The 25,667-nt window shown below is 52.5% G+C and overlaps 1 protein-coding gene across 12 annotated transcripts; it reads right to left on the bottom strand.

Moving 5' to 3' along the window:
* Positions 1-2: 2 nt before the first annotated feature.
* On the bottom strand, positions 3-24,222 carry DGKA (diacylglycerol kinase alpha). Of its 12 annotated transcripts, none has more exons than XM_089308478.1 (25): positions 23,819-24,114; positions 21,671-21,894; positions 19,586-19,730; positions 19,120-19,193; positions 18,693-18,825; positions 18,381-18,455; positions 17,418-17,467; positions 17,057-17,131; positions 16,765-16,884; positions 16,537-16,651; positions 16,114-16,202; positions 15,862-15,981; positions 15,003-15,101; positions 14,714-14,797; positions 14,415-14,488; positions 14,185-14,259; positions 13,400-13,485; positions 13,226-13,315; positions 2,115-2,275; positions 1,803-1,867; positions 1,470-1,560; positions 969-1,167; positions 750-870; positions 589-649; positions 3-334 (listed from the first exon to the last, which is right to left on the bottom strand). In XM_089308478.1, exons 3-25 carry the CDS (start codon positions 19,647-19,649, stop codon positions 251-253), a joined length of 2,205 nt encoding a protein of 734 aa, XP_089164604.1. In that variant the 5' UTR covers positions 19,650-19,730; positions 21,671-21,894; positions 23,819-24,114; the 3' UTR covers positions 3-250. The 12 variants fall into 12 exon arrangements, 9 of the variants coding, with proteins under 9 accessions (XP_089164604.1, XP_008254843.1, XP_008254842.1 ...); XM_008256621.5 differs by lacking the exon at positions 23,819-24,114 and adding an exon at positions 23,219-23,349; XM_008256620.5 differs by lacking the exon at positions 21,671-21,894 and having other exon boundaries at positions 23,819-24,222.
* Positions 24,223-25,667: the final 1,445 nt, after the last annotated feature.

Raw genomic sequence — 25,667 nt, 5'->3', positions numbered from 1 at the left:
ACTTAGCAGTATATCCCGGTGGGGAGAAAAAGTCATTTTATTCTGATGAGGCACTTTCAACGTATGTGGGGTGTGTGTGTGTGTGTGTGTGTAACAGTGAGGTGGGGCAGGACAATAAATACTGTGAGGATGAAGGAACATGCTCCTGAGCGGGCAGGAGGGTGTGGCAGCAATGTACAGAGCTTTGGGGGTGGAGTCCAAACCCTGGGAGGCGGGCTCAAGACTGGCTTGGGGGCTGCAGGTGTCCCCCTCAGCTCAAGAAGCCAAAGAAATTGGAGGAGCGGGGGGGTGGGCCCATGAGCATGGGCATCTGGTTCTTGTGCGTGATCTTGATCTGCAAGGGAAGAGGGGGCACACGTTCAGAGGCAGCTCCTGGCACCTTGGTTCTAAAGCATCCGGGATTTGGGGGTGAATCTACAGGGAGAGGCCACGACGCTGAGGCCAGAGGCTGAGAATTCAGGGTATGGGAGGAATGGTGTGCAGGGGGAAGTTTTGGGCTTCGGGAGAAAGCAAGGAAGCTGTGGAATGGAGCTTTATGACCCGTGGAGCCCGAGGGCTCCGTGTCTGGCAGGCACAGGCGGCACTCACTGTGCAGGGCGTCTGCATCCAGGGCTCCCCGTCGATTTGCATGGGGAGGGTTTTTGTGGTGCTGCGGGGAGGCCAAGGGGTGTTAGTGGAGCTGTCCTTACCACCCGCACACCACAACCTCTGCTTCTCAGGCGGCCCGCTCCTTCCCTCAGGGCCCTTACCGAAAAGTGATCTCAGAGCACTTGGCTAGCCGATGTCCAGCACTCTTGAGTTTGGTGTAGATCTGGCCCATCTCAATGGCACCCTCCAGCCCCACGACTTCCAGTCGCTTGTCGCTGAGGTCTGGGGGTGAAGAGTAGAGTAGCAGCTGGTTGCCCCCAGAGGGAGTCACAGCTTCATCCTGGTCCCACCCAGCCAGCTCCGAGGGCTGTCCCTCTCACCTGGTACACAGGTTTTCAGGATATCAGGGTCAGTGATGACTTTAGCTGTATTGCCTAAGGCCTGGTTGATCCCATAGAGATCTCCATGAGGTCTCCTGGTATCACCCCAGAGGTTGGAGCCACCGTGCATGCTAGGAATGTTGAGCACTGCGATGCCTTCTAGGGACAGGCTGCTCAGATCCAGCGGTTTCCCACAGATCTGAGGGGAGGGGCACAGCCCCAGGAGGGGAGAGCACAGATCCTCACCTCACGGCATAGTCACAGCTGTGACCGCTCCCTCCACCAGATGGCAGACTGGGAAGGCCAGGATTTGGAGGTTTGCAAGAGCAAGGGAAATAGGGACTAGTGTATCTTGAGGATGTGGGAACCAAGGTTGGAGAGCTGGGAGGTCAGAGAAGGACAGGTTCAAGAACATGGGAGGCTCGTGAGGGCGCCTGCCAAAGGAGAAACTCGGCTACAGGAAGCTGCGAACGAAGTCAGCTTGGGTCTCATTACACACACCTCCACGGTCAGAGACTCCTCCAGCTTTTTGCACGTTGAGAAGATGGATTCAGAGGTGGCGAATTCGAAGTACCACAGCTTGTTCTTCATTCTGGGTCAGCCCCCATACAAGGCCCAGCAGGGAAGGGGAGGGGGCACAGGTCACACATCGAAGGCAGACACGGGTAGGTGACAGGGAAGGGTGTCGACCCCAACTCCACAGGAGACAAGGGTGGCTTCGCTTGGGGGCCCTTCCTGGCAGTGTCACTGCCCAACTAAGAATCCCGAGTCACAGGTGGTCACAATCTGATCCCTAGTGCTGGGTGAGCCTGCAGCCCCCGTCCTTGTGCTTACCTGCTGTTGAACTTCTCAGGATATTTCTCTCGCATGGTGTGGAATCGGTGAGCAATGGAGGCATCCTGGGGAGTTCGAGGTGTGTTGGACCAGAGGCCTGCCTTCTGCCTCAGCTCAGAGCTTCCACCCCCCCCTCCCCAGGATGGGTGCAGCACGTCCCAAGGTCTTCTTTTCACCATCCACACCAGTGTACTGCATGCCCCATGTCCCAGCTCCACAGTTCTCTTAGTTTCTGCCTTCCCCTTCTGCCCTCCTCCAACCTCTGCAAGCTTCACCCCAGGCCCTCCCTTCCCCGTTCGCCCATCCACTGACCACACCGATGGAGAAGTAGTTATTGATGATCTGGAAGGGGACTGGGTCGCTCTTTTCTTCCGTCTGTTGAGGTATCACCTCTATGGACCATCGATCTATATGCACCACCTTACTCATCTCTAAATCCTTGAGGATCTTCGCCAAGTTCTGTCCCTCGTACCCTGGAGGTGGAGGAGAAGTCAGGTTAGCCCTGAGCCCTGGGTCCCACCACCACACATGTCTGGTTCAGGAGAACCTCCCAGCTTTGCCAGCGAAAGGGCAGGGCGCTCAGTCAAGGCTCCCACAGCCTCTCTCAGGGGCAGCCTCTTGCTGAGTCTCTGCTCCACTCTACGGCAGAAGGTGAAATGCTCCCAACTGTGTGTGCACATCTGAAAACGACTCCCAGGTGCATCTGGAATGTTGGAGAGAATGGCAGGGAAAGCGCTGACAGAGATGTGTGACAAAGCAGGGATCATCTGTCTCTCGTCCCCACCCCTGATGCTGTCTCACTCCACTCCATGGGATAGATGCAGGATAAAGCAATCATGCCTACGTAGTGTGACGCTGACACAGTGAATAGAGCAAAAAGTTCAAGAGCAAAGAAACAGAGTGCCCCAAAATAGACTCAAGCACGCATGCAAATTCAGCATATGATGACATTTCAAATAAGTGGGCAAAAGTGGATTAGTCTATGAATGACACCAGGTGTAAATATCACTACTTATACTGGGACCAATTCAAGATGGAGCAAAGAATTTAAATGAAAAATATTAAGTGGAATTTGCATAAGACAAAAACATAAGTGAATACTTTCAGAGTCTTTGGGTGGAAAAGACCTTTCTAGAGCAAAATATAGAGGTAGGAGCCACAAAGAGGAATATATAGGATTATATGAAAATTTTAAAATTCTGTATGGTTATATAAATAAACATACACCTTAAAAATTTTTAAAAATAGAAAAAAATACTCATATAGGTGTTGGTCTTGTGGCAAGTTAGACCATTGTCTGCAATGCCTGCATCCCATGTCAGAGCACCAGTTTGAACCCCAGTGGCTCCACTTCCAATCCAGCTCCCTGATAATGGACATGGGAAAGCAACAGAAGATGGCCCAAATTCTTGGACCCCTGCCACCCATGTGGATGGTGTTCCAGGCTCCAGGCTTCAGCCTTGCCCAGCCCCTGTCACCGAGGCCATTTGGGAAGTAAACCCGTGGACAGAAGATATTTTCTCTCTCTCTCTCCCTCTGCCTTTCAAATAAATAAAATAAGTATTTAAAAATGCACATATTGCCGGTGCTGTGGTGTATCGGGTAAAGCCACGGCCTGCAGTCCTGGCATCCCATATGGACGCTGGTTTGAGTCCTGGCTGCTCCACTTGTGATCCAGCTCTCTGTTATGGCTGGGAAAACAGTAGAAGATGGCCCAAGTCCTTGGGCTCCTGTACCCATGTGGGAAGAGCTGGAGGGAGCTCCTAGCTCCTGGTTTCAGATCAGCCCAGCTCTGGCTTTTACAGCTATGTGGGGAGTGAATCAGCAGATGGAAGACCTCTCTGTAACTTGGCCTCTCAAATAAAACAAATAAATCTTAAAAAAGAAAAAAGATTTCAGATCACTATTTAAAACATCAATAGAACAATGGGCAAATGATACGGCCGGCGCCGCGGCTCACTAGGCTAATCCTCCGCCTAGCGGCGCCGGCACACCGGTTCTAGTCCCGGTCGGGGCGCCAGATTCTGTCCCGGTTGCCCCTCTTCCAGGCCAGCTCTCTGCTGTGGCCAGGGAGTGCAGTGGAGGATGGCCCAGGTGCTTGGGCCCTGCACCCCATGGGAGACCAGGAAAAGCACCTGGCTCCTGGCTCCTGCCATCGGATCAGCGCGGTGCGCCGGCCGCAGCGCACCGGCCGCGGCGGCCATTGGAGGGTGAACCAACGGCAAAAGGAAGACCTTTCTCTCTGTCTCTCTCTCTCACTGTCCACTCTGCCTGTAAAAAAAAAAAAAAAAAAAGGGCAAATGATACAAACAAGCCTGTCACAAAAGAAGCAAAACAAATGACCAAGATGGCATATGAAAGATGTTCAATATTGTTAAAAACTAAAAGAATGAAAAACTAGGGGCCAGTGCTGTGGCATAGCCGGTAAAGCCACGGTCTGTAGTGCTGGCATCCCATATGGGCACCAGTTCAGGTCCCGGCTGCTCTATTTCCAACCCAGCTCTCTGCTATGGCCTGGGAAAGCAGTAGAAGATGGCCCAAGTCCTTGAGCCCCGCAACCACGTGGGAGACTGGGAAGAAGCTCCTGGCTCCTGACTTCAGATTGGCCCCACTTCGGCCGTTGTGGTCATCTGGGTAGTGAACCAGTGGATGAAAGACCTCTCTCTCTCTCTCTGCCTCTGCCTCTCTGGAACTCTACCATTCAAATAAGTAAATAAATCTTAAACAAACAAACAAACAAACAAAAAAAACTATTAGTTAACCTTTTGTTGCCTAACAGAGTGAGAAAGCACAAGTTGGAGAAAACAAAGTGTTAATGAGCTTATGGATAAACTGGCACTCTGGTTTGCTGTTAGTTGGAGCATACATAGATAACTCATTTTTGGAAGGCAGTTTACAATTTTTATCAAACTGTTGCCAAACTTTGTCAAAACATATCCTTTGACGCAGCAATTCCACTTTTAGGAATTTCCCTTACAGAAGCTAACACAAGTTGTGTACACAGAGATGGATGTAGAAGGATATTTATTAAAGTATTCTGAAACAATAAAACAAAACAAAACAAAACTGGAAATGATCTATATGTCCAGCAACAGGGGAAGATTCTATGAGGTACAGAAAATCCAAGCCATGAACTCTTTTCTCTTTTTTTTTTTTTTTTTTTTTTTTTTTGGACAGGCAGAGTGGACAGTGAGAGAGACAGACAGACAGAAAGGTCTTCCTTTGCCATTGGTTCACCTTCCAATGGTCGCCGCGGCCGGCGCACTGCGGCCGGCGCATCAGCGCTGATCCGAAGCCAGGAGCCAGGTGCTTCTCCTGGTCTCCCATGTGGGTGCAGGGTCCAAGGACCTGGACCATCCTCCACTGCACTCCTGGGCCACATAAGAGAGCTGGACTGGAAGAAGAGCAACCGGGACAGAATTCGGTGCCCCGACTGGGACTAGAACCCGGTGTGCCGGCACCGCAGGCTAATTGAGCCACGGTGCCGGCTCATGAAAACTCTTAATTACAGCTCTTGGATACAGAGCATTTTTTCAATGAAAAAAAAAGAAGTCCCAGAAAAATCTGTCTAGTACATTCCCATTTATACTGGCTAAAATGTTGTGTGTGCCTGTGTGCACATGCACATGTGCGTGCAAAATCTGAAAAATGAGTGTACACAGGAAACCAGTTTTCTCTGAGGAAGAACACGGAAAATTTGGTGGGGGCAGGGAAGAGGCCATCTCTATGTGAAGAGTCTTTAAATCTTTTACCTAGGTGATGTACTGATGCATTATTTGTGTGATTTTATAAAAGAAAATAACTAGTAAAATGTCCATTCCTTTGGGGGCAGCAAGTCTAGAAACATCTCTAGAGAAATGTTCATGTTGTGTGCAGAGATAGACGTGGGTTTTAATTGCACCAAACTGAACACTACATAAATGTCCATCAACAGGGGCCTGGTTAAGTAAATTACTACACAATCACACAACACAATGCTGTCAGTCCCAAAAAGAGTGAAGCAAGCCCATTCGTATGGAAATACATTGATAACCAATATGCATTGTTCAGTTAAAAAAATAAGAAAAGCATTTATTAAATAATCACATTGTTGTTTAACTACATATGAGGGTACTTTGAAAAGTTCATGGAGGTATCTGGCCTAACTGTTAAAAAGCCACTTTGGATACCTGTATTCTATATTGGAGGGCCTGGTTTCAAAACCCTGCTCTGCTCCCAATTCCAGCTTCCTGCTAATGTGAACCCTGGGAGGAGCGGCTGATGGCTCTAGTACCTAGGCCCAGGGGCTGAGATGGGCTGCCTGGGATGCTGGCAGCCCATACAGGCACCACTTCAGATCCTGGCTGCTCTGCTTCCAATCCAGCTCCCTGCACATGCCTGGAAAAGCAGTGCCTAGGCCCCTGCCACCCATGGGGGCCTAGCCCAGGCCCAGCCATTGCAATGGAAGATCTCTGTTTGCTTTTATGTCTCTCCCTTTCTCTCTAACTCTGCTTTTTACACAAATAAAATAAATCCTAAAAAAAAAAAAAAAAAAAAAGGAACTGGGCCTCTGCCATTCACCCACATGGAAGATCCAGAATGAGTCTCTGGCTCCTGATTGCTGCTTGGTGCAGCCCTGCTGTGTCAGGCATCTGGAGTGTGAACCAGTGGGTGGGAGATATTTGTCTCTCTGCCTCTCTCTGACTTTCAAATAAAATAACTATTTCCAAGTTCATGGAAAATGGGATTAAAAAAACATTTATTTCTGGTGCCAAAAATTTTAAATAAAAAAAAAAAAAAACATGGAGGAAAAGGCCTCAAAACTTTTGAGAGATTACAGGGAACTTTCACTTTCTTGGCATGTATATCTGAAGTATTTGAATTATTTTTTACAACAACCACGTATTATTTTCGTCATCAGGAGGAAAAAAGGTTAAAAAAATAAGTCTCCACTTCCCACATTCCACTGATGGCTCAACCCACTGTCATTTGCTTTCACTGATTCCACCCTGCTGAAACCATTGGCAAGGATCGCCAGTGCTTCCTGCCAACACCCAGTTTGTTTTTAGTTCTCTTTCAGCTCCTAAAACTCGTCACTTAGCCTCTGCCGTCTCACTCTCCCGGCTACAGAGGACCCTGGCTCACTGTTCCTTCTTGTTTTCTTGTGGTAAGCAGAACAATTCACCTCCTCCCATGCTACCCACACCCTACTCTCAAGAACCTGCGAGAACGTTGCCCTCCGTGGCAGAAGAGACGAAATGAAAGCGTCTGAAGTGGGGGATTACCCTGGCCACCGGCTCGGTCCCGGTGTGAGCACGCTGCCACCCACACAAGCAGAAAAGGGAGGGAGGAGCAAAGAGCCACGGAAGGAGATGCCACGAGGCAAGCAGAGTCTGAAGGGAGGACACTGCCTGTGAGAAGGGAGGCCGCGAGCCATAGAAAGCAGGTGGCCTCTGGAAACCGGGAGAGCCAAGTGCCAGCCTCCTCCCTTGGAACCTTCGATCACCCAGCCCAGCAACACCTTGACTTTAAAAGCTCAGCAAGACCCATTTTGGACTTTTTTTTTTTGACAGGCAGAGTGGATAGTGAGAGAGAGAGACAGAGATGTGCTGATCTGAAGCCAGGAGCCAGGTGCTTCTCCTGCTCTCCCATGGGGTGCAAGGCCCAAGTACTTGGGCCATCCTCCACTGCACTCCCTGGCCACAGCAGAGAGCTGGCCTGGAAGAGGGGCAACCGGGACAGAATCCGGTGCCCCAACTGGGACTAGAACCCGGTGTGCCGGCGCCGCTAGGTGGAGGATTAGCCTATTGAGCTCGGCGCCGGCCCCATTTTGGACTTCTGACCTCCAGAACCCCAAGACAACAAACTCGCACTGTGTTAAAGCCATAGTCCCTGGTGATTCGTTACGGCAGCCAGCCGTCAGCAATAATGCAGGCACCCTTAGTAACCCCTCTGTCCCTACTCAGCACTCACACATGGTGCTTACCAGGGTCTTGCTGTGCCTGGGCACCTACTCCTGCCTCTTCCCCCAGGCAATCTCGTCTACTCTCGGGATGTCAGCTGCCACCTAGGAGTAGATGACTCTCCAACATATGTTTCCAGCTCTGATTTTTCTTCTAAATTCCTAATGCCTATTTCTTTTTTTCTTTTTTTTTTTTCTTTTTTCTTTTTTCTTTTTTTTTTTTTTTGACAGGCAGAGTGGACAGTGAGAGAGAGAGACAGAGAGAAAGGTCTTCCTTTTGCCGTTGGTTCACCCTCCAATGGCCGCCGCGGCCGGTGCACTGCAACCGGCGCACTGCACTGATCCGATGGCAGGAGCCAGGAGCCAGGTGCTTTTCCTGGTCTCCCATGGGGTGCAGGGCCCAAGCACCTGGGCCATCCTCCACTGCACTCCCTGGCCATAGCAGAGAGCTGGCCTGGAAGAGGGGCAACCGGGACAGAATCCGGCGCCCCGACCGGGACTAGAACCCAGTGTGCCGGCGCCACTAGGCGGAGGATTAGCCTAGTGAGCCGCGGCGCCGGCCCCTAATGCCTATTTCTAACATCTCACCACAACATGTCAACCTGGTTGCTCTACTGACAGTTCAACATGTTCAAACCTGAATCAGCTGTTCTTCTTTTTTTTTTTTTTTAATTTTTTTTTTTTTTTATTTTTTTGACAGGCAGAGTGGACAGTGAGAGAGAGACAGAGAGAAAGGTCTTCCTTTTGCCGTTGGTTCACCCTCCAATGGCCGCCGCGGCCGGCGCGCTGCGGCCGGTGCACCGCGCTGATCCGATGGCAGGAGCCAGGAACCAGGTGCTTTTCCTGGTCTCCCATGGGGTGCAGGGCCCAAGCACCTGGGCCATCCTCCACTGCACTCCCTGGCCATAGCAGAGAGCTGGCCTGGAAGAGGGGCAACCGGGACAGAATCTGGCGCCCCGACCGGGACTAGAACCGGTGTGCCGGCGCCGCTAGGCGGAGGATTAGCCTAGTGAGCCGCGGCGCCGGCTTAGCTGTTCTTCTTTAAAGTAGTTTTCCTTCTGTATTACTCAAGTATCTTTTTAAAAAATGTGTTTCAAGGGGCTGGCGCTGTGGTGTAGCAGGTAAAGCCACCACTTGTGGCGCCAGCATCCTGTATGGGTGCCAGTTCATGTCCTGGTTACTCTACTTCCTATTCAGCTCCCTACTAATGTGCTTGGGAAGCCAGCAGAGGATGGCCCAAGTGCTTGGGTCCCTGCACCCACGGGGAGACTGGGAAAAAGTTATTGGCTCCTGGCTTCAGATAGGCCCAGCCCCCATGGTTGCAGCCACTTGGAGAATGAACCAGTGGATGGAAGATCTTCATCTCTCCCTCTTTCTCTGTTAACTCTCCTTTCAAATGAATCAATCTTTAAAAAAATGTATTTCAGGGGCCAGCGTTGTGGTGCAGCAGGTTAAGCCACTGCCTGCAAGGCCAGTATCTCATGTGGCATTAGTCACATCCCAGATGTTCCACTTCAATCTAATTCCCTGCTAACGAGCTGGGAAAGCAGCAGAAGATGGTCCAAGTGCTTGGACCACACATATGGAAGACCCAGATGAAGTTCTTGGCTCCTGGCTTTGGCCTGGCCCAGTCCTAGTTGTGGCCATTTGGGTACTGAATCAGCAGACGGACGATCTCTCTCTCTCTCTCATAAGGATATATATGTTCTTAAAAACAAATAAACCTTTTAAAAATTTATTTCAGAGGCAAAAAGCCAGAGAGAATTAGACAAGACATACAGAGCTCTCTCCCACCCACAGTTCATCCCCCAGATGCCCACAACAGCTGAGGGCGGGCTGGCCAATGTAGAGAGTCAGAACTCAATCCAGTTCTCCCATGTAGGTGGTGGGGACCCAGTTACTTTAGCCATCACCACTACATCACAGGGTCTACATTAGCAGGAAGCTGGAATTAGGAGCTGGAGCTGAGCATTGAAATGGAGGTTTTTTTTTTTTTTTTTTAAGATTTATTTATTTATTTGAAAGGCAGAGTTACAGAGAGAGAAAGAGAGACAGAGATCTTCCATCCACTGGTTCACTCCCCAAATGACCGTAATAGCCGGGCTGTGGCAGGCTGAAGCCAGGAGCCAGGAGCTTCTTCTGGGTCTCCCACATGGTTACAGGGGCCTGAGGACTTGGGCCATCTGCTGCTGCTTTCCCAAGTGCGTTAGAAGGGAGCTGGATGGGAAGTGGAGCAGCTGGGGCAGGAACTGGCAGCCATATGGGCTGGTAGCACTGCAGGCTGTGACTTAACGTTCTGTGCCACAGTGCCAGCCCTAGACCCTAGATTTTTTTTTTTTTTGACAGGCAGAGTGGACAGTGAGAGAGAGAGACAGAGAGAAAGATCTTCCTTTGCCATTGGTTCACTCCCCAATGGCCACTGAGGCCAGTGCACTGTGCTGATCCGAAGCCAGGAGCCAGGTGCTTCTCCTGGTCTCCCATGCGGGTGCAGGGCCCAAGCACTTGGGCCATCCTCCACTGTACTCCCAGGCCACAGCAGAGAGCTGGACTGGAAGAGGAGCAATGGGGACAGAATCCGGCGCCCCGACTGGGGCTAGAACCTGGGGTGCTGGCGCGCAGGCGGAGGATTAGCCTACTGAGCCGCGGCGCCGGCCTAGATTTTTTTTTTTTAAGATTTATTTATTTACTTGAAAGAATTACACAGAGAGAGAAGGAAAGGCAGAGAGAGAGAGAGAGAGAGAGAGTCTTCCATTCGCTGGTTCACTCTCCAGATGGTCGCAATAGCCAGAGCTGCACCTATCTGAAGCCAGGAGCCAGGAGATTATTCCCAGTCTCCCACATGGTTGTAGGGGCCCAAAGACTTGTGCCATCTTCTACTGCTTTCCCAGGCCATAGCAGAGAGCTGGATCGGAAGTGGAGCAGCCAGGACACGAACCAGTACCCATAAGGGATGTTGGCACTGCAGGCAGTGGCTTCACCCGCTATACCACAGCACTGGCCCCTGAACCCTAAATTTTAACCGGTGTCTTAACTGCTAAGCCAGACATCTGCCCCGGCACTCCTCATTTTAATAACTGGCACCCCCATCTATTCAGTCCATAATATTAGAAAGCGTCCTAACTTGCTGTCTGTCTCCTCCACCACAGCCTATCAGTCAGTATCAAGTGCTGTGATTTCTACCTCATTAACTCCAGTGCTGCTCTCCTTGCTTGTATGTCCCTCCGTCTCCTCAGTGGTTTCTTAGCTGTCTGCTTACTCCGACCCCTCCTCCACAGAGCTCCCAGAGTGATATTAGTGATAGGCCTCTCATTTTCCCTCTTCAAATCTTAGGACTTTCTTTCAGTGTCAAACTTTTATTAATGTTGTATTTGTCCTTATTATCACAATTCAGGCTGAGTGGGCAGGGAAGTACTGTGGGAGGGGCTGGCACTGTGGTATAGTGGGTAAAGCTGCCACCTGCGGTGCCGGCATCCCATAAGGGCACTGGTTCAAGTCCAGGCTGTTATACTTCTGATTCAGCTCTTTGCTATGGCCTGGGAAAACAGTGGAAGATGGCCCAAGTCCTTGGGCCCCTGCACCCCCGTGGGAGACCCAGAAGAAGCTCCTGGCTCCTGGCTTTGGATCAGCTCCACTATGGCCATTGTGGCCATTTAGAGAGTGAATCAGCAGATGGAAGACTTCTCTCTCTTTCTCCCTGCCTCTCTGTAACTCTGCCTTTCAAATAAATAAATCTAAAAAAAAAAAAAAAAGAAAAGAAAGAAAGAAAGAAAGGAAGGAAGGAAGGAAGGAAGGAAGGAAGAAGGAAGGAAAGTACTGTGAGAGTCTTGGAGAGTCTTGTTTGCAGAATAAAAAGCAAAGGCCTGAAATACATAATTTCAGTTTCTAATTCTATAAATGAAAAAGACATTTGAAACCTGGTCCAAAAATTGCTCCTATGTCCATGTCCATGTGTTAGACTTAAGTTATAACATACATCCAGAGACACTTTTTCCTATTTGTTCTTCAAGTTACATCTTTAGTTGCATCAAGAGTTCCTCTATGTGGAGTGGGCGCTTGGCCTAGCGTGGTGTCCCACACCGGAGTACCAAGGTTCGATGCCTGGTCCTGGCTCCTGCCTCCAGCTTTCTGCTAATGCTGACCCTGGGAGGCAGTGGTGATGACTCAAGTAATTGAGTTCCTGCTACCCACATGAGAGACCTGGACTGATTTCCTGGCTCCTCCCTTTGACCTCAGCCCAGTTTTGGCTGTTGTGGGCGTTTGGGAAGTAAACTGGATGAGAGCTGTCTGTTTTTCTCTCTCAAATAAAAAATTTGAAGAAAAAGTTCTCCCATGGATCAAGGATTACACACACAAATGCTTCAGTAGTTAAAGAGTCAAGTGAGGAGGCAGCCAGCGCCGTGGCTCAATAGGCTAATCCTCCACCTTGCGGCGCCGGCACACTGGGTTCTAGTCCCGGTCGGGGCGCCGGATTCTGTCCCGGTTGCCCCTCTTCCAGGCCAGCTCTCTGCTATGGCCAGGGAGTGCAGTGGAGGATGGCCCAGGTGCTTGGGCCCTGCACCCCATGGGAGACCAGGAAAAGCACCTGGCTCCTGGCTCCTGCCATCGGATCAGCGCGGTGCGCCGGCTGCAGCGGCGGCCATTGGAGGGTGAACCAACGGCAAAGGAAAAACCTTTCTCTCTCTGTCTCTCTCTCTCACTGTCCACTCTGCCTGTCAAAAATAAAAATAAATAAATAAAAAAAAAAGTGAGGAGGCAACACTGTGGCACAGCAGGTAAAGCTGCCACCTGCAGTGCCGACATCCCACATGGGCACCAGTCTGAGTCCCGGCTGCTCCACTTCGGATCCAGCTCTCTGCTATGGCCTGGGAAAGCAGTAGAAGATGGCCTAAGTGCTTGGGCCCCTGCACTCATGGGAGACCACGAGAAAGCTCTTGGTTCCTCGCTCGGGATCAGTCCAGCTCTGGGCATTGCAGCCATTTGTGGAGTGAACCAGTGGATAGACCTTTCTCTGTCTCTTCCTGTAACTCTACCTCTGAAATAGGCGAAAAATTTATATGATCTGAAGAGAAACCAGAGTATCTACCTCTGAAATAAATAAATAAAATCTTAAAAAAAAAAGAAGGAAAGAAATGATAATGAATGAATGGATGGATGGTTAACTGTCAGAATAAATGAATGCATCACAGCCAAGGCTCCCTGTTAGTTTTGTCACTCAGCACCTCGCTTGGCTCTCACAGAACCACATTGCCACCACCCCTAGCCCCACGGGTTAGTTAGGAGACAGATAAACATGTTCAGGTCTAGAGGGAAGAAGACTGTCACCCCCGGCCCTCCTGGGTTCTGACTGCAGTCCCTGCGCTCTTATATTTGGACATTTGTGCCTCTCTTCCTCCCCAGCCCTCTCTCTATCAGATGCCCAGGCTCTTCCCTGGCTGCCTTTCCCTTCCTGCTCAATTTCCCCCAGCCACCGGCAACCCCTTACCTCCTCCCCATCGTAAGCAACGAGCCAGGTCATTTCCAGTGCCCAGGGGCAGCACAGCGACCGGAGGGGCAACGGGCAAGTTGGCTTTATCTGAGGGGGCAGGTGAAGGGACAGAGGGAGGGTGTTAGCTCCAGAAGGCTCCAGTCGCCCACCCGGGGCCTCTCCTGCACTGACCAATGGTGTCTAGAATCCAGCCTACGGTGCCGTCTCCACCGCACACCAAAATCCGGAAGTCGGGAACGTCCTTGAAGAATCGGAGCCTAAGACAAAAGATGGGGTAGGAGATGAAGAGAGGCAGGAGCCCTGAGGCTTCCCAACTCCCGGGCAGGAGATTTGCTCTTGTCTCTCCGGCGTCAGGAAACCTGCATTTTTATTAAGGGTAGTAATATCCTATTAGGATATTGGGGAAAGTTGTAGTCGCTGTGCAGTGGTTGGGGGAAACTGCTCTCATGCACTGAAAGCAGGACAGAGACAGCCTCGAGTGCTCAGAGGACAGGGCGACCAGGGCCCCTAGATGCAGACTGATTTCCTGGGGTGCCCTCTTTTCCCGGCATGCACTGTGTCCTGCTCCTCCCGCACATGCGCAGTGCCACAGCCCCGAGGGCACACTGTGATAGGGGCTGGTGTTGTGAGATAGCCATTGAAGCTGCTGCTTGGGACACCCCACGTCCCGTAGCAGAGTGCCAATGTGAGTCCCAGCTCCTCCACTTCCCATCCAGCCTCCTGCTAATCCGCCCGGGGGCGGCAGATGATGGCACCAGTGCCTGGGTTTCTGCTACCCAGGTGGGAGTCTCCGATTGAGTTCTGGGCTCCCGGCTTCAGCCTAGCCCAGCCCTGGCTATTGCCGGCATTTGGGGAATGAACCAGCAGAGGGAAGATCTCTGTCCCTCTCTCTCTATCTCCCTCAAATAAATAGCTAAGTCTTAAGACACAATCCACAGTCCCTGTCCTATACTCACCCTGCCTCAGGACCATCCTTTACAAGGTTGAATACTTGTCGAGGGTTTAGTATGTACTGGAACTTCCAAAACACCCTGTGTGAGGGAAAAAGGAAAGCTGGTGGCAGGTACAGGGCGCCGGGGGTGTGGACGTGACGTACACCCTCTCTTGAGCTCCTCGAGGTGCGCCCCCTCCATTCCCACACACTCCCTCCTGCCCATCTCAGAAGACCCAGCGCGTCTGTCCTCACCTCTGCCCCTGCTTCCCGCCACTCTTGGGATTGACGAAGACTAGGAGTGGGTGGGTGTTAGAAACAGGGTCGATCTGCATTAGGGGAAGAGCATAGGGACAAAGACAGTAGGATTTTGTCAGAGTGAAGGTGGACGGGGTTCCCCCAAGATGCGTCCCCTCCCTCCCCTCCTCTCCCTCACCACAGTGGTGATCCCAGGGAGGAGGCACCCCCCCCCCCCACCGCAGGCTTTTCCATTTCAGCATCCCCTCCAGGCGCAAAACACCCCTGCTGTGAAGCCCAAGTTCTCAGCCCTGTACCCGCAAAGCCTCAGAGGTGCTCAAATTTAAATCATCCGCGTTCTTCTGGCTGACTTTGCTTTGTTTCCGATCCTGTCCAGAGACCTGGGAGTGGGAAGAAAGGCAAGGAAAGGAAGTTAGAGTGGGATTGCACATGAATCCTGCAACAGATGGGCTCTGTGTTCTAGATGGCATCGTGTGTGTGTGTGTGTGTGTGTGTGTGTGTGAGAGAGAGAGAGAGAGAGAGAGAGAGAGAGAGAGAAAGGGGTGGCACTCCTGTCCCCTCCCGGCTGCTGCCTGAGGGTCTTACCAGCACACTAGGATAGATGGAAGATGGAGGGAGAATGTGATCTCGGAGCAGCCCACAGTCACATTCCTGGCCCACTGCTTGCAGGCAGTCATCATGGATCTGAAAGACAAGATACAGACAGATCAGAGGGTACCCTGCCACCTCTCAACTTGTAAGTGTGGACTGGAAAGAGAACCTTTGGGAATAGGGCCACTATGGCCCTAAAGAGGACATGAAGGGGCCTGCTTTGAGCAGTAGCAAGTATTCCGGATATGGGCTCTGGGTCAAGCCCTGGCTGCTCCACCTCCAATCCAGCTCCCTGATAATGTGCCTAGGAAAGCAGTGGAAGATGGCCTAAGTGCTCGGGCCCCTGCCCCTATGTGGGAGACCCAGAAGAGGTTCCTGGCTCCTGGTTTTGGTCTGGCCCAGCTCTAACTATTGCAATCATATGGGGATGAACTAGCAAATGATGATCTGAGAGACGGAGAGAAAGGTCTTCCATCTGCCAGTCTACTCCCCAAATGGCTGCAATGACCAGAGCTGGCCCAGATGAAAGCCAGGAGCCAGGAGCTTTTTCTGGGTCTCCCAAATAGGTTCAGGGGCCCAAGCTCTTAGGCCATCTTCTACTGCTTTCCCAGGCACATCAGAAGAAAGCTCTATCGAAAGTGTGAGTAGCTAGGACTTGAACCAGCACCCATATAGGTTGCTGGTGCTGCAGTTGGAGGCTTAACCTACTATACCATAGCGCCGGCCTCAGTGAAATAAATCTTAAAAAAAAAAAAAAAAAAAAAAAAGGTGAGAGGGACAGTGCGAGAAGAGGACTGCCTGCGGAGTGTTCCTGGCCCTAGGCAGAGCCTGCAAAGCTAACTCCCAAACTGACCTCTAGGTGGCACCACACACAATGCAGCCCCGTTAGACTGTGGTAGATGCGGATCTTTTTCTGACAGCGGTCACAGCGGCCGGACTCGCAGCCTCCTCGCACCCACACGTGTGCTTGGACCTTGGGGAGAAAGGCAGCTCCTTGTCTGGGAGGGTCTAAGCAGAGACTGGGGCTGGGGGAGAGAGGGGCTGAAGGTAGCAAGGGGTCAAGGGCCAGGGCCACGATGGCGGTGGTGAGTCTAGGACCACTCACACCAATGTCTTTCCGGGACTTGGCATAGGTGCTGACTTCGCACGGCAGGGCCTTCATGGTGCAATGGTCGTGGACAGTGTACTTGCACACTGAGGAGAGGGGAGAAGGTCAGAGCCCTAGCTGCAGCCCCTCTCCCTCCTTCCTGCTTACTTGGGGGTGAGAGAAGATCGTTAACTGGAAGAGGACACGTAAACGCTTGCTTTTAGAGTGTGGCAGAGAATTAAAGGTGTGAGTGTCTCATCTCCAAGACCTGTGCCTTTGTCTCAACCTTCCTCCTAAGAGAGCAACTGCTCTCCCCTGCCTGTCCCCTGTCCATGTGTCAGGCAGGAGCTGAGCTGCAAGCCAAGATTCACACCCAGATCTCTCCAACCCCAGAGGGCTGGGCTCTCTTCCTGTGCCAGGCTTCCCGGTCCCGTCACTCACGGTTACAGCTCAGCCCCTGTTTGCCTAGACCAATGCATGACTCGCACAGGTTGCAGTAGACCGGTCTGGGGAACCTCTTGGGTCTCCACATATGTTGGCCGTCATCTTTCAGAGTCTGGGAGGGCACAGACAGACGCCAGGAGTGTGTGAGCCCTCCGAGGGCCAACCTCCGGCGCGTGCTCCCCAAGGCAGCTGTGTGACCCATCCTCCCAGATCTGGCCCGCTTACCATCTCCAGACCCAGCAGCACCAGCAGTGGTACCGTGGTGGCTCCGGCCCGGACCCACTCGGCCAGGGAGACAGAGCCACTGCCGTCGTAGTCAATCTCCTTCATCATGTCCTGAAGAATCTGAAAGTGCGAATGGACTTTTGGGTGCCACTCTGACCTCATACCTCTCCACCGCCTCTGAGGACAACCCAGCCTGGGGAGGCGGGCTGCCTGTCTGAGATGGGGCGAGGCAGCTGCAGGACTCCCTGGGGCAGAAGGTACGAGAGAGGCCGTGAAGGAGGGACCGCCTTACCGGCCTCAGCTCAGACACATCCCAGTCCAGATACTCAGCCATTCGCATCATCTGTAGGATGATTTTTTCCACTTCCTGTGGCAAAGAGGGTAAGAGTAACAGCAAGAGCCCCCTCACTGCCAGCATCCACTCTCCTCCAGAAATCAGGGCTCCTGGATCCACCCCCCCATTGTATGCTTGTGAGGCAGCCCCCTCTCTGAGGGGTCAAGAGTTTGGAACCTATTCCCTAATTTGGTCCTGGAGGACTCGATGTCTCCTCCCAGCCTCTTCTGCTTCCTAAGACCCTGGGAGAGTTGATGCAGGAGGGCACAGACAAACAGACACACACTCCCTTGCCCCGCATCCAGGTCCCCCAACTCACTGAGCTGTCCAGGATCCCATTTCTGTCCGTGTCGTACAGCTTGAAGGTGACTGTGGGGGTGTTTTAGGGGTGCCAAGGTCATTTTGTGAGAGATACGCAGAGGATTCATACAGGGAAAACAGAGATGGGGAGAGCTTTTGGGTGAAGAACATGGAGATTGGGGTGGGACCAAAGGAGACCAAAAGGGAGGGAAAACAGGAAGCAGGCATGCCGAAGCTCTGAGCGGGGAGACAGCACACACTCCCATACCCCAACAACACCCCAGGCCGCCTACCTGAGAACAGACTAGGGCATTGCAAAAAGTTCATAGCAAATGAGGTGAAATTAAAAGATGAGTTTACTGTGGTGCAAATAAATGTTTGAAATCCAAGCATAGTTTTTTTTATGATATGTATTTCCCATAAACTTTTTTTTAAAAGACCCCTTCATTTGCATGGACTTCAAAGTTTTTTTGCATTTATATATATATATAATTTTTGGGGTCCACTCTCCAAATGCTTGCAATGGCTAGGGCTGTGCCAGGGCATACCGGAGAGCTGGGAACTCACTCCAAGTCTCCCACAAGGATGGCAGGAACCCACTCACTTGAGCCATCACCTGCTACTTCCCAGAGAGCAATTCCCAGGAGGCAGCATGAGGAGCACAGCAAAAACTTGAACCTAGGCGCTCTGACATGGAATACCAGCGTCCCAACCCTAAACATCTCTCTCCATCCCATTTTCCATGAACCTTTGGAAGGATGCTCATATAAGACACGGGAGCTGCGGTGACCATGGTGGGCGGGTTAGGGATAAGTAGTGGGGGGGGGGGCGGACAGAGGGAATGGGCCCATTCTCCGGCCCCACCTTTGTCTGGCCCTGTCAGCCTATAGGAATCCTGGAAGGATGAGGGAAGAGAGGCTGGGGATCACTTCTGTCTCCCTTCACCCTTCTCCTCCTCTCCCGGTCCAGCAAGGCAACTCACATTCTAGCTTGTCTTCCGGCCGGCCACCCTCCAGAAGGGAAAAGTAGCAGGAGACATCGCTGAGACACACCACATCTGCTTACAAAAAGGCACAGCGGCTCTGCGGTCAGGGGTCCCCCTGCTTTGGTTCCTCTCTTCTCTTTTGTTCCAACTCTCCCCGTTAACTTCCCTCCCTCTGGCTCTTAGCCCGGCCCTACCACCGTCCACCTCTCTCTCCTGACCTGGCCACAGGTCAAGAACTCTCATGCCCAAGCCCACACTGCTTTGACTTCTCTTCCAGAGGCCCAGTCCAGTCCTCCCTGCTGACCATACCTTTTGTCACAGTACTGTTTACGGAGTCGCCAGTCTGGAAGGATTGAAACAGTGCCAGACTTAGGGGGCCGGGAACTTCATCCACGTCCAGATAGACTTTCAGAAATTGCTGGAATCCTTCGTATCCGATGGCCTAGGATGAGAGTGAGCATCACCCTGGGGAGTGTGCAGGGTGGGAGCTGGGGGTTGGGAGACGGGGGGAGCAGCGGAGACAGAGACAGGAAGCACAGGGCAGAGCAGCATCTGCGGCAGAAAGATGGAGCCAAGTTCTGAGTTGGCAGAATCTCTTGTTTTGTCCTATACAATGTCTGCTGTGACGATGGACACCAGGGCATCTAGGGAGAAGGGCAGGCCCACAGTAATCCTTAAAAGTTGATGGGAGGAGCTGGTCTTGGAGAGGACGTCCCATGGCCCGGCGGCCACTCACATCTCCCTGGACGTACTGAGCCATCTTGTCTTCCTCGAAGAGCTTTAGAACGTCGCTGACCTTTTTGGTGGAGTCTAGGTGGGAAGGAAGTGAAAGAAGGGCATTAGCACAGCCCCAGCCATCCTGCCTTCTGCCAAGACCCCCCACCCCGACGTCCACCAGGTGGAAAAAAAAAAAAAAATCAGATGAGATGAAGAAAGAAGAAATCCCAAGGAGATGCATGGAAAGACTGAGGGAAAAGCATTTCCGAGGCTCCAACATGGCACTGGTCTCTACTCCTCTTCTCTGAGACCTGCAGTGAGCAGCCCAGGTACAGGGAGGGTGGTCTCCTCCCTGCCGTTCCTAGGCAAGGGCTTGGGGGGGGGGGCACAAATACAGTGGGTGCTGGGAGGGGAGAATATAATGAGGGAGGAGGGTTGGGACGGGGTGGGATCTCTAGGACCCGACAGCTGGGAGGACGACTCACATTCCATGTACTTTTGCAGCTGGGCAAAATCTTCGGGGCTTATTAGGCCCCGCTCCTTGGCCATCTTTCTGTTTTTCTTGAGGATGGCCAGAAAGGCAGCTTCGTAGTAGTACCTCTGGCGCTTGGTCCTCTTCAGAGGGTAGGTCTGAGGAAGAGGAGGACAGGCCCCGCATGGGATAAGGGCCAGCCAGTCTGCTCCATGCAGCCTCCACTCCCACGATCACGCTGCTCTTTCCTGCTCTCGGAATCTGCTCGCCCCCAGGTCTGCGCTCGCCATGACAGCGTCAGTCCTCTGTCTCTGTGTCTCTGACTCATCTCTGGCTTTCTCTCCTCCATTTCTGGATCCTTCTGCCCAGTCTGTCTTGATTCCTCTTGACCACCGTCACCTCCCCGCCCTCCGCCCGCGCTGTCCCCAGTCTGTCTATGTTTTGGCAGCGGGTCCAGACCGATCTTCTGCCGCCCCAGGCTCTGCAGTTCCCCCAGCAGCTGCAGGCCTGCAGGGGGCTCTTACAGCGTTGGCACGGTGCCCGGGCCACGACCCCATCTCGCTCCGCCTCCAGCCCGCCCCCGCCCCCCAGCCCACTACACGGGCCACCCACGCCCTGCAACGACCTCTAGCGCTTCTGACGCGCGACACAGAACCATCTCCGGCTGGGTCCCTAGCTGGGCCCCGCCTCGCCAGCGTCCCGCTGAGCTCAGCTGGGGAAGGGCGGGGACCCCCATGAGAGAGCTCAGGGCTGGGAGGAGGTCAGGGTAGGGGTGGGGGGAAGGCTCTGGGCCTCTGGCTGGAGGCTCGGATGTCGGGGGCTTCCTTCCACCGAAGGTATTTCGAGAGCCCTGGCCTTGGGTTGTCAGACCGAGGGATGGAGGAGGAGGATCCTGCAGACCACCGACGGGCCGGGGCCCGACCACGTCTCCGGGTGGGGGTGGGGGTGACTTGTGTGGAGGCTCTCATAGTAGCAGCAGCAACAACAAAATATCTTACATTATAATTCTGGCTTTGCAAGGACTTGGGGTCATAAAGAACCAGGGCCAGTCACATCTGGGTTCCATTCTTAGCTGTGATAGCACTGTGTGACCCAGCAAGTGACATCTGTAGACTGGGGAGAATGAGTCTCTTTCCCAGCTGGGAGGTTTAAGTGACAGGAAACATGAAAAGTCCCTTGTATAACGCCTGTCATGTAGGCGCCCAACACAAGAAACAGTCGTTATTATTTCATTAATAATTACAATCAAATCCCAGAAGACAAAACAGTAGGTGCTAAATGAAGACCTCTTCAATGAGTAGGTGATGCTAACATTCTTCCCACCCACTCATTTAGGACCTGCTGGGTCAGGCTCAGGAAGGCAGTTAGCCCAGAACCTTCTCTGCAACCCCTGCCCTTGGGACATCTCTGCTGTCCACCTCTGCACGGCGCCCCATTCCTGCTCTCCCCGGGAGCACTTGGAAGGAGGTTCGAAGACATCAACATCCTGGAGAAAGGATCTGGCTGTTTTCAATGACTATAATCTAATGTCTGCTGCCGACAGATCTAATGAGTGCATAACAGTCTTACAGCAAATAGGGCCTGCATGGCTTAATTAGCTTCTCTAATTACCCCTGGGGATTCTTAGATGACTCCAAAGTTCTAGGAAATGGAATCTGAGGGGAAAAGTGACAGAGCGAGTAAGCACAAACAAGAGCCGATGAAAAGGAGAGCGGGCAAGACATTCCTCCCTTCTGTGGTCACCATGATTCAACACTTTCTTGCCCTTTCTGTCTCTCCAGATTTTGAACCTGGAGCCGTTGTATACTCTTACAGTAGAGGTGAAGAATATGAACTTTTCAATTAGGCATGGGATTAGACTCCTAGGTCTTGGATGAGTCAGTTAAATGACTCATAACCTCAATTTTGTCAGTGGTAAAAGGGTACCTGGAGACGTCAGTCACGACGTGGGGTTTAAGTAAGAAAACACATGCAATGTACTTAGCAAACTGCATAGCACAGAACAAGAATTCAATAAGCATTAGCCATTCTTATTCTTATTACTATACAAGGTGATACCTAGAGAAACACATATCTAGGGGTCAGAAAAAAATGATACCTTTGATCCGGGAAAACACAAATCCTAAGATCTCCCAGCAGCCTAGTTGCACACTTCCCTCCTTTCCATGTACGTCAGGTGCAATAGTATCAGGATCCTGAACTCGGCCTCTGGGAGGGTGATGAGGTGGTTGGAAACTAGACAGTCAGGGTCCAAGGGCATCCCTGGGTTGGGACCTGGGATCTATTCATCTGTCCTCTCGACTTCTCCCGCTGAAAGCGTGGCTGTGGAGCAGAAGTGCAGCAAGCTGCAGGACCCTGTGATCTTAAAGACCTGGCCCGCGTCTCATTTTGTCTTCCAGCTGCATCCCAACCTTGGAGCTACAACCTGGGCTAGTCCAGGCCAATGCCAGGCCTGGCAGGGTGGGGTCTGCTGCCCGCCTGCCAGCTATTGTGACTCACCCTTCCCTTCCCTCCTGGTTTCCCTACCCGCCTCGACGTGGGGTGAGAAAGGAAGTTCACTTGAAGGCAGAGAATCCTAGAACATCTTCAGAACTGAGGGTCACCAACCCTCCCATTTTTCAGAGGAGGAAACTGAGGCCCAGAGAAAGTGACTTGTGTCACTTAGTCCGTTACGCCGAATGGTAGTGCCTCTCATTCTCTAGATCTAATCTTAAACATCAAATACTAAAATTGCTGGTAGCCAAGAGATCAATGTCCTCTCCAAAGCCAGTGCCAACATTAAAAGTTTCCTTTTATGCTTGCATCCTAAGTCACAAAAACTGACCATCCCTCAAGGATATACCCATGCCCCCAGGACATCCAAGCGGTCCCAGCAAGACACCCCACGGGGCAGGCACTCCTAGCTTGAGGGCCCAGACTTGATTACCTGGACTGCCTGCCGATCCCTTTACTCACACTGGGAACCTGGGGGATGTCTGTGTTCCCCCCACCCCGGTCCACCACTGCTACAAGCTGGTGGTCCCTGAGAAGGGTTCAGAATTCAGCCAGCATCCACCAGTGTGCAGGACATGTGCTGCCTGGGTCGGGGGTGGCACGTGTGCCTGCCCGTGTGTGCAGGGTGACCTTGCATAGTTCAGGAGGAAGTTACAGTGTTGGCATGGTGGGGGGATGTGGGCTTGTACATTCTGAGATGCCCCAAAACATTTGCATTTCTGTCTCCTACAGCTCATTCTCCTGGTACAAGGTGGAAAGTGAGATTCAGACTCCCATTTTCAGAAACTTCCCGGTGACAGGTGTGGAAAGGATGGGGATGGTAAGTTAGGGTTCAGGAGGCCAAACAAGAACCCATCCCCACCCGTGCGGCGCTGTACAGGTTCCAGAAGGGACTTTCCTCCGGGTCGGGTCCCTAGGAGCGGCGGCGCTTCACCCTCCCTGCGAGGTGGCCCCAGGGATGGAGGGAGAAACGCTGCCTCCCGGCCCTGGCCCAGCCCTCCTCTGCCCCTGCGCCCCAGCTCAAACCCTGCCAGTACCGCTCCAGCTGTCCCGCCCCAGCAGCCCGCACCCAGCCCGCGGGGTGGCCCCTTCCGCGGCCCCCTCTTGCCCCGAAGGCAGCGCTGGGAGGCGGCGGGGCTCGCGGGGTCTCTACCTTGCCTGGGGGAGGGCGTGTGGTGGGAGCTGAAGCGCCGGCGCTGGAGCTGGAGCCCGAGCCAGGCTGGAGGGGACGGGCCAGGCAGACGCGGCCGCCGCGGGGCCGCCCCGCTCCTGACGACACAGCTGCCCGCCCCCCACCCCAGCCGGCCCGCCCGCGCCCGCGCCCGGCGTCCCCGGCTCCCAGCACCTCGAGGCTGGAGAGGACCTCGGCGTCCAGGCTTCCAGTTGCCCGTAACCTGCTCCCTCCTCCCCGGAATGTCTGCAGGACTCGGTCCGTGCCACTTCTCTCCACTTCCTGCGCTCGTGTTTTCTTCCCGCGCCTGGGCAGGCTCTGCTTCTATTTTCCCTTATTATTTCTAATCACTCACAGCTTCTCTCCTCATCCCAAACCTGAAAGGCCAAGATGGGGGTGCCTGGCCGCTGATACCCCGCCAACGTCTAAACAGCTGCCACCCTAGACTTCCCCCGCCAACTCCTTTCCACCCAAGTTGACTCTATGCTCAGGAGGTCCCACAGTGGGAGGCCCGAGGTACAGACTCCCCCACCCCCCCACTGCTTGAGCCCACCCACCCACCTTCCCCTCCAGGTTCCTCACCTCCCTTTCAGGCCTGTTTTCTTCCTTTTTCTAAGGACAGCTTATCTCAGCACTCATCCGCCTCTCACTTCTAGGGTAGACTCTGAGTGCAAAGTTCTCTGGTCTGCTTCCAGACCTTCTGCAGGTCCTGACCCACCCACTGTACCTGCTGACCTTGGTGGTGTTGCAGAGGCCCTGGGCCAGAGTAGAGCGAGAGGAAAGGGTATATTTTCAGTTTCTCCTGCCTGGCATCTACTCAGGCGTTTTCGAGGTTCTTGGGCAGCATGGATGGTGGTAGAGCAAGCAGAGAGACACACAGAAGCCTTGGAACTTACTGATAGACCTAGGCAGCCTGCTCCCTGGCCCCACCCCAAACCCTGTCTAACTCCCTCCTACCCTTCATTGAAGTAGGGCAGAGTAGTGAAGACTTGGGTTCCTGGAACACTCTCTTTTACACCTGGAGGTGCAAAGGGGAAGGGTGTGTTTGTGAGCTATATACACACACACACACACACACATATGGTGGGGGTGTTGGAGAAGAAAGGGAATGAATGCATGATGCCCTCTGGTGGAAACAGAGGGATCTAAGCAGTTACTGATGGTTTCAAAATAGGCTTACTGGGAGAGATTCCCCCACTTTCATCAGAAATAGAGATGCTGAGTAATAGGGTTTGGGAGTGTTGCTGCTGAATCTAAGCTGGAGATCTGGGTAGCGATTGCAGAGGATCTGTCCCCCTGCTCCTGTGCCCCCTCCAGGTCTCACCCTGTCACTCCCAGCTTTAGAGACAATGGCCCTGCCACTCCTTAGCCTTCATCCATAGGATGTTTTCTCCACTGTTCTCAAAGCGTTGTCTCCCCTCCCTTTACGGCCTCTTAGGCCTCTTAGTCATAGTCAACAGACACTGCTGCAGGCCTGCTCCACACCAGGTTCCGCACTGCATTCTGCAGGGCAGGCCAAGACACAGCCCAGTTCAGACTGGGCACCAGAGTCCTTTGATGTGTGTAAAGCCTTCCTGCTCTGATCCACCCAATAAAGACACACGATGTAAGCAAACATAGATCTCCAAACCCTCTTCCAATTAGTTTCTTGCCCCTGGGCCTCTCTAGAAATCCTGGAATGATATGGATCTTTTGCAGTTTTCTTTAAAACACTTGCAGTGACACCTTATGTATAGCCTGCTTTTTCAAAAAGATGGATTTATTTATTTGAAAGAGTTATAGAGAGGGGGACACACACACACACACACACACACACACAGAGATCTTCTATCTGCTGGTTCACTCCCCAGATGGCCACAATGGCTAGCACTGGCCCATCTGGATCTCCCGCATGAGTGCAGGGGCCTAAGCACTTGGGCCATCTTCCACTGTGGGTTTTTTTTTTTTTTTTTAAGATTTTATTTATTTATTTGATTGGCAGATTCACAGACAGAGAGGGAGAGACAGAGAGAAAAGTATTCCAACTACTGGTTCACTCCCCAAATGGTCACAACAGCCGGAGCTGGGCCAATCCAAAGCAGAGCCTCCTCTGGGTACCCCATATGAATGCAGGGGCCCAAGCACCAGAGCCATGCTCCACTGCTTTCCCAAGCCACAGCAGAGCTGGATCAGAAGAGGAGCAGCCAGGATATGAACCGGCGCCCAAATGGGATGCTGGCATTGCAGGCAGTGGCTTTACTCACTACCCCATAACACCAGCTCTGTAGTCTGTGTTTTATTTCACTCCTTCATTTTCGGAAATACACGAAGTTAAAAGACAGTTAAAAAATTCTTCCTTTAAGACATTTTTTGGGACTTCAAGGTAGGGTTTGCATTTATCTGTCTAATAAAGAATAAAGTGAAGCCATCACAGTCTCGCCTGGTGTCTTCT

The sequence above is a fragment of the Oryctolagus cuniculus genome, chromosome 11 (assembly GCF_051225735.1).
Source record: "Oryctolagus cuniculus isolate XC-2025 breed Fujian yellow rabbit chromosome 11, ASM5122573v1, whole genome shotgun sequence".
Classification (NCBI taxonomy): domain Eukaryota; kingdom Metazoa; phylum Chordata; class Mammalia; order Lagomorpha; family Leporidae; genus Oryctolagus; species Oryctolagus cuniculus.
Note: the sequence above shows the minus strand (reverse complement) of the source record. Positions and strands in the feature narration are given on the sequence as shown.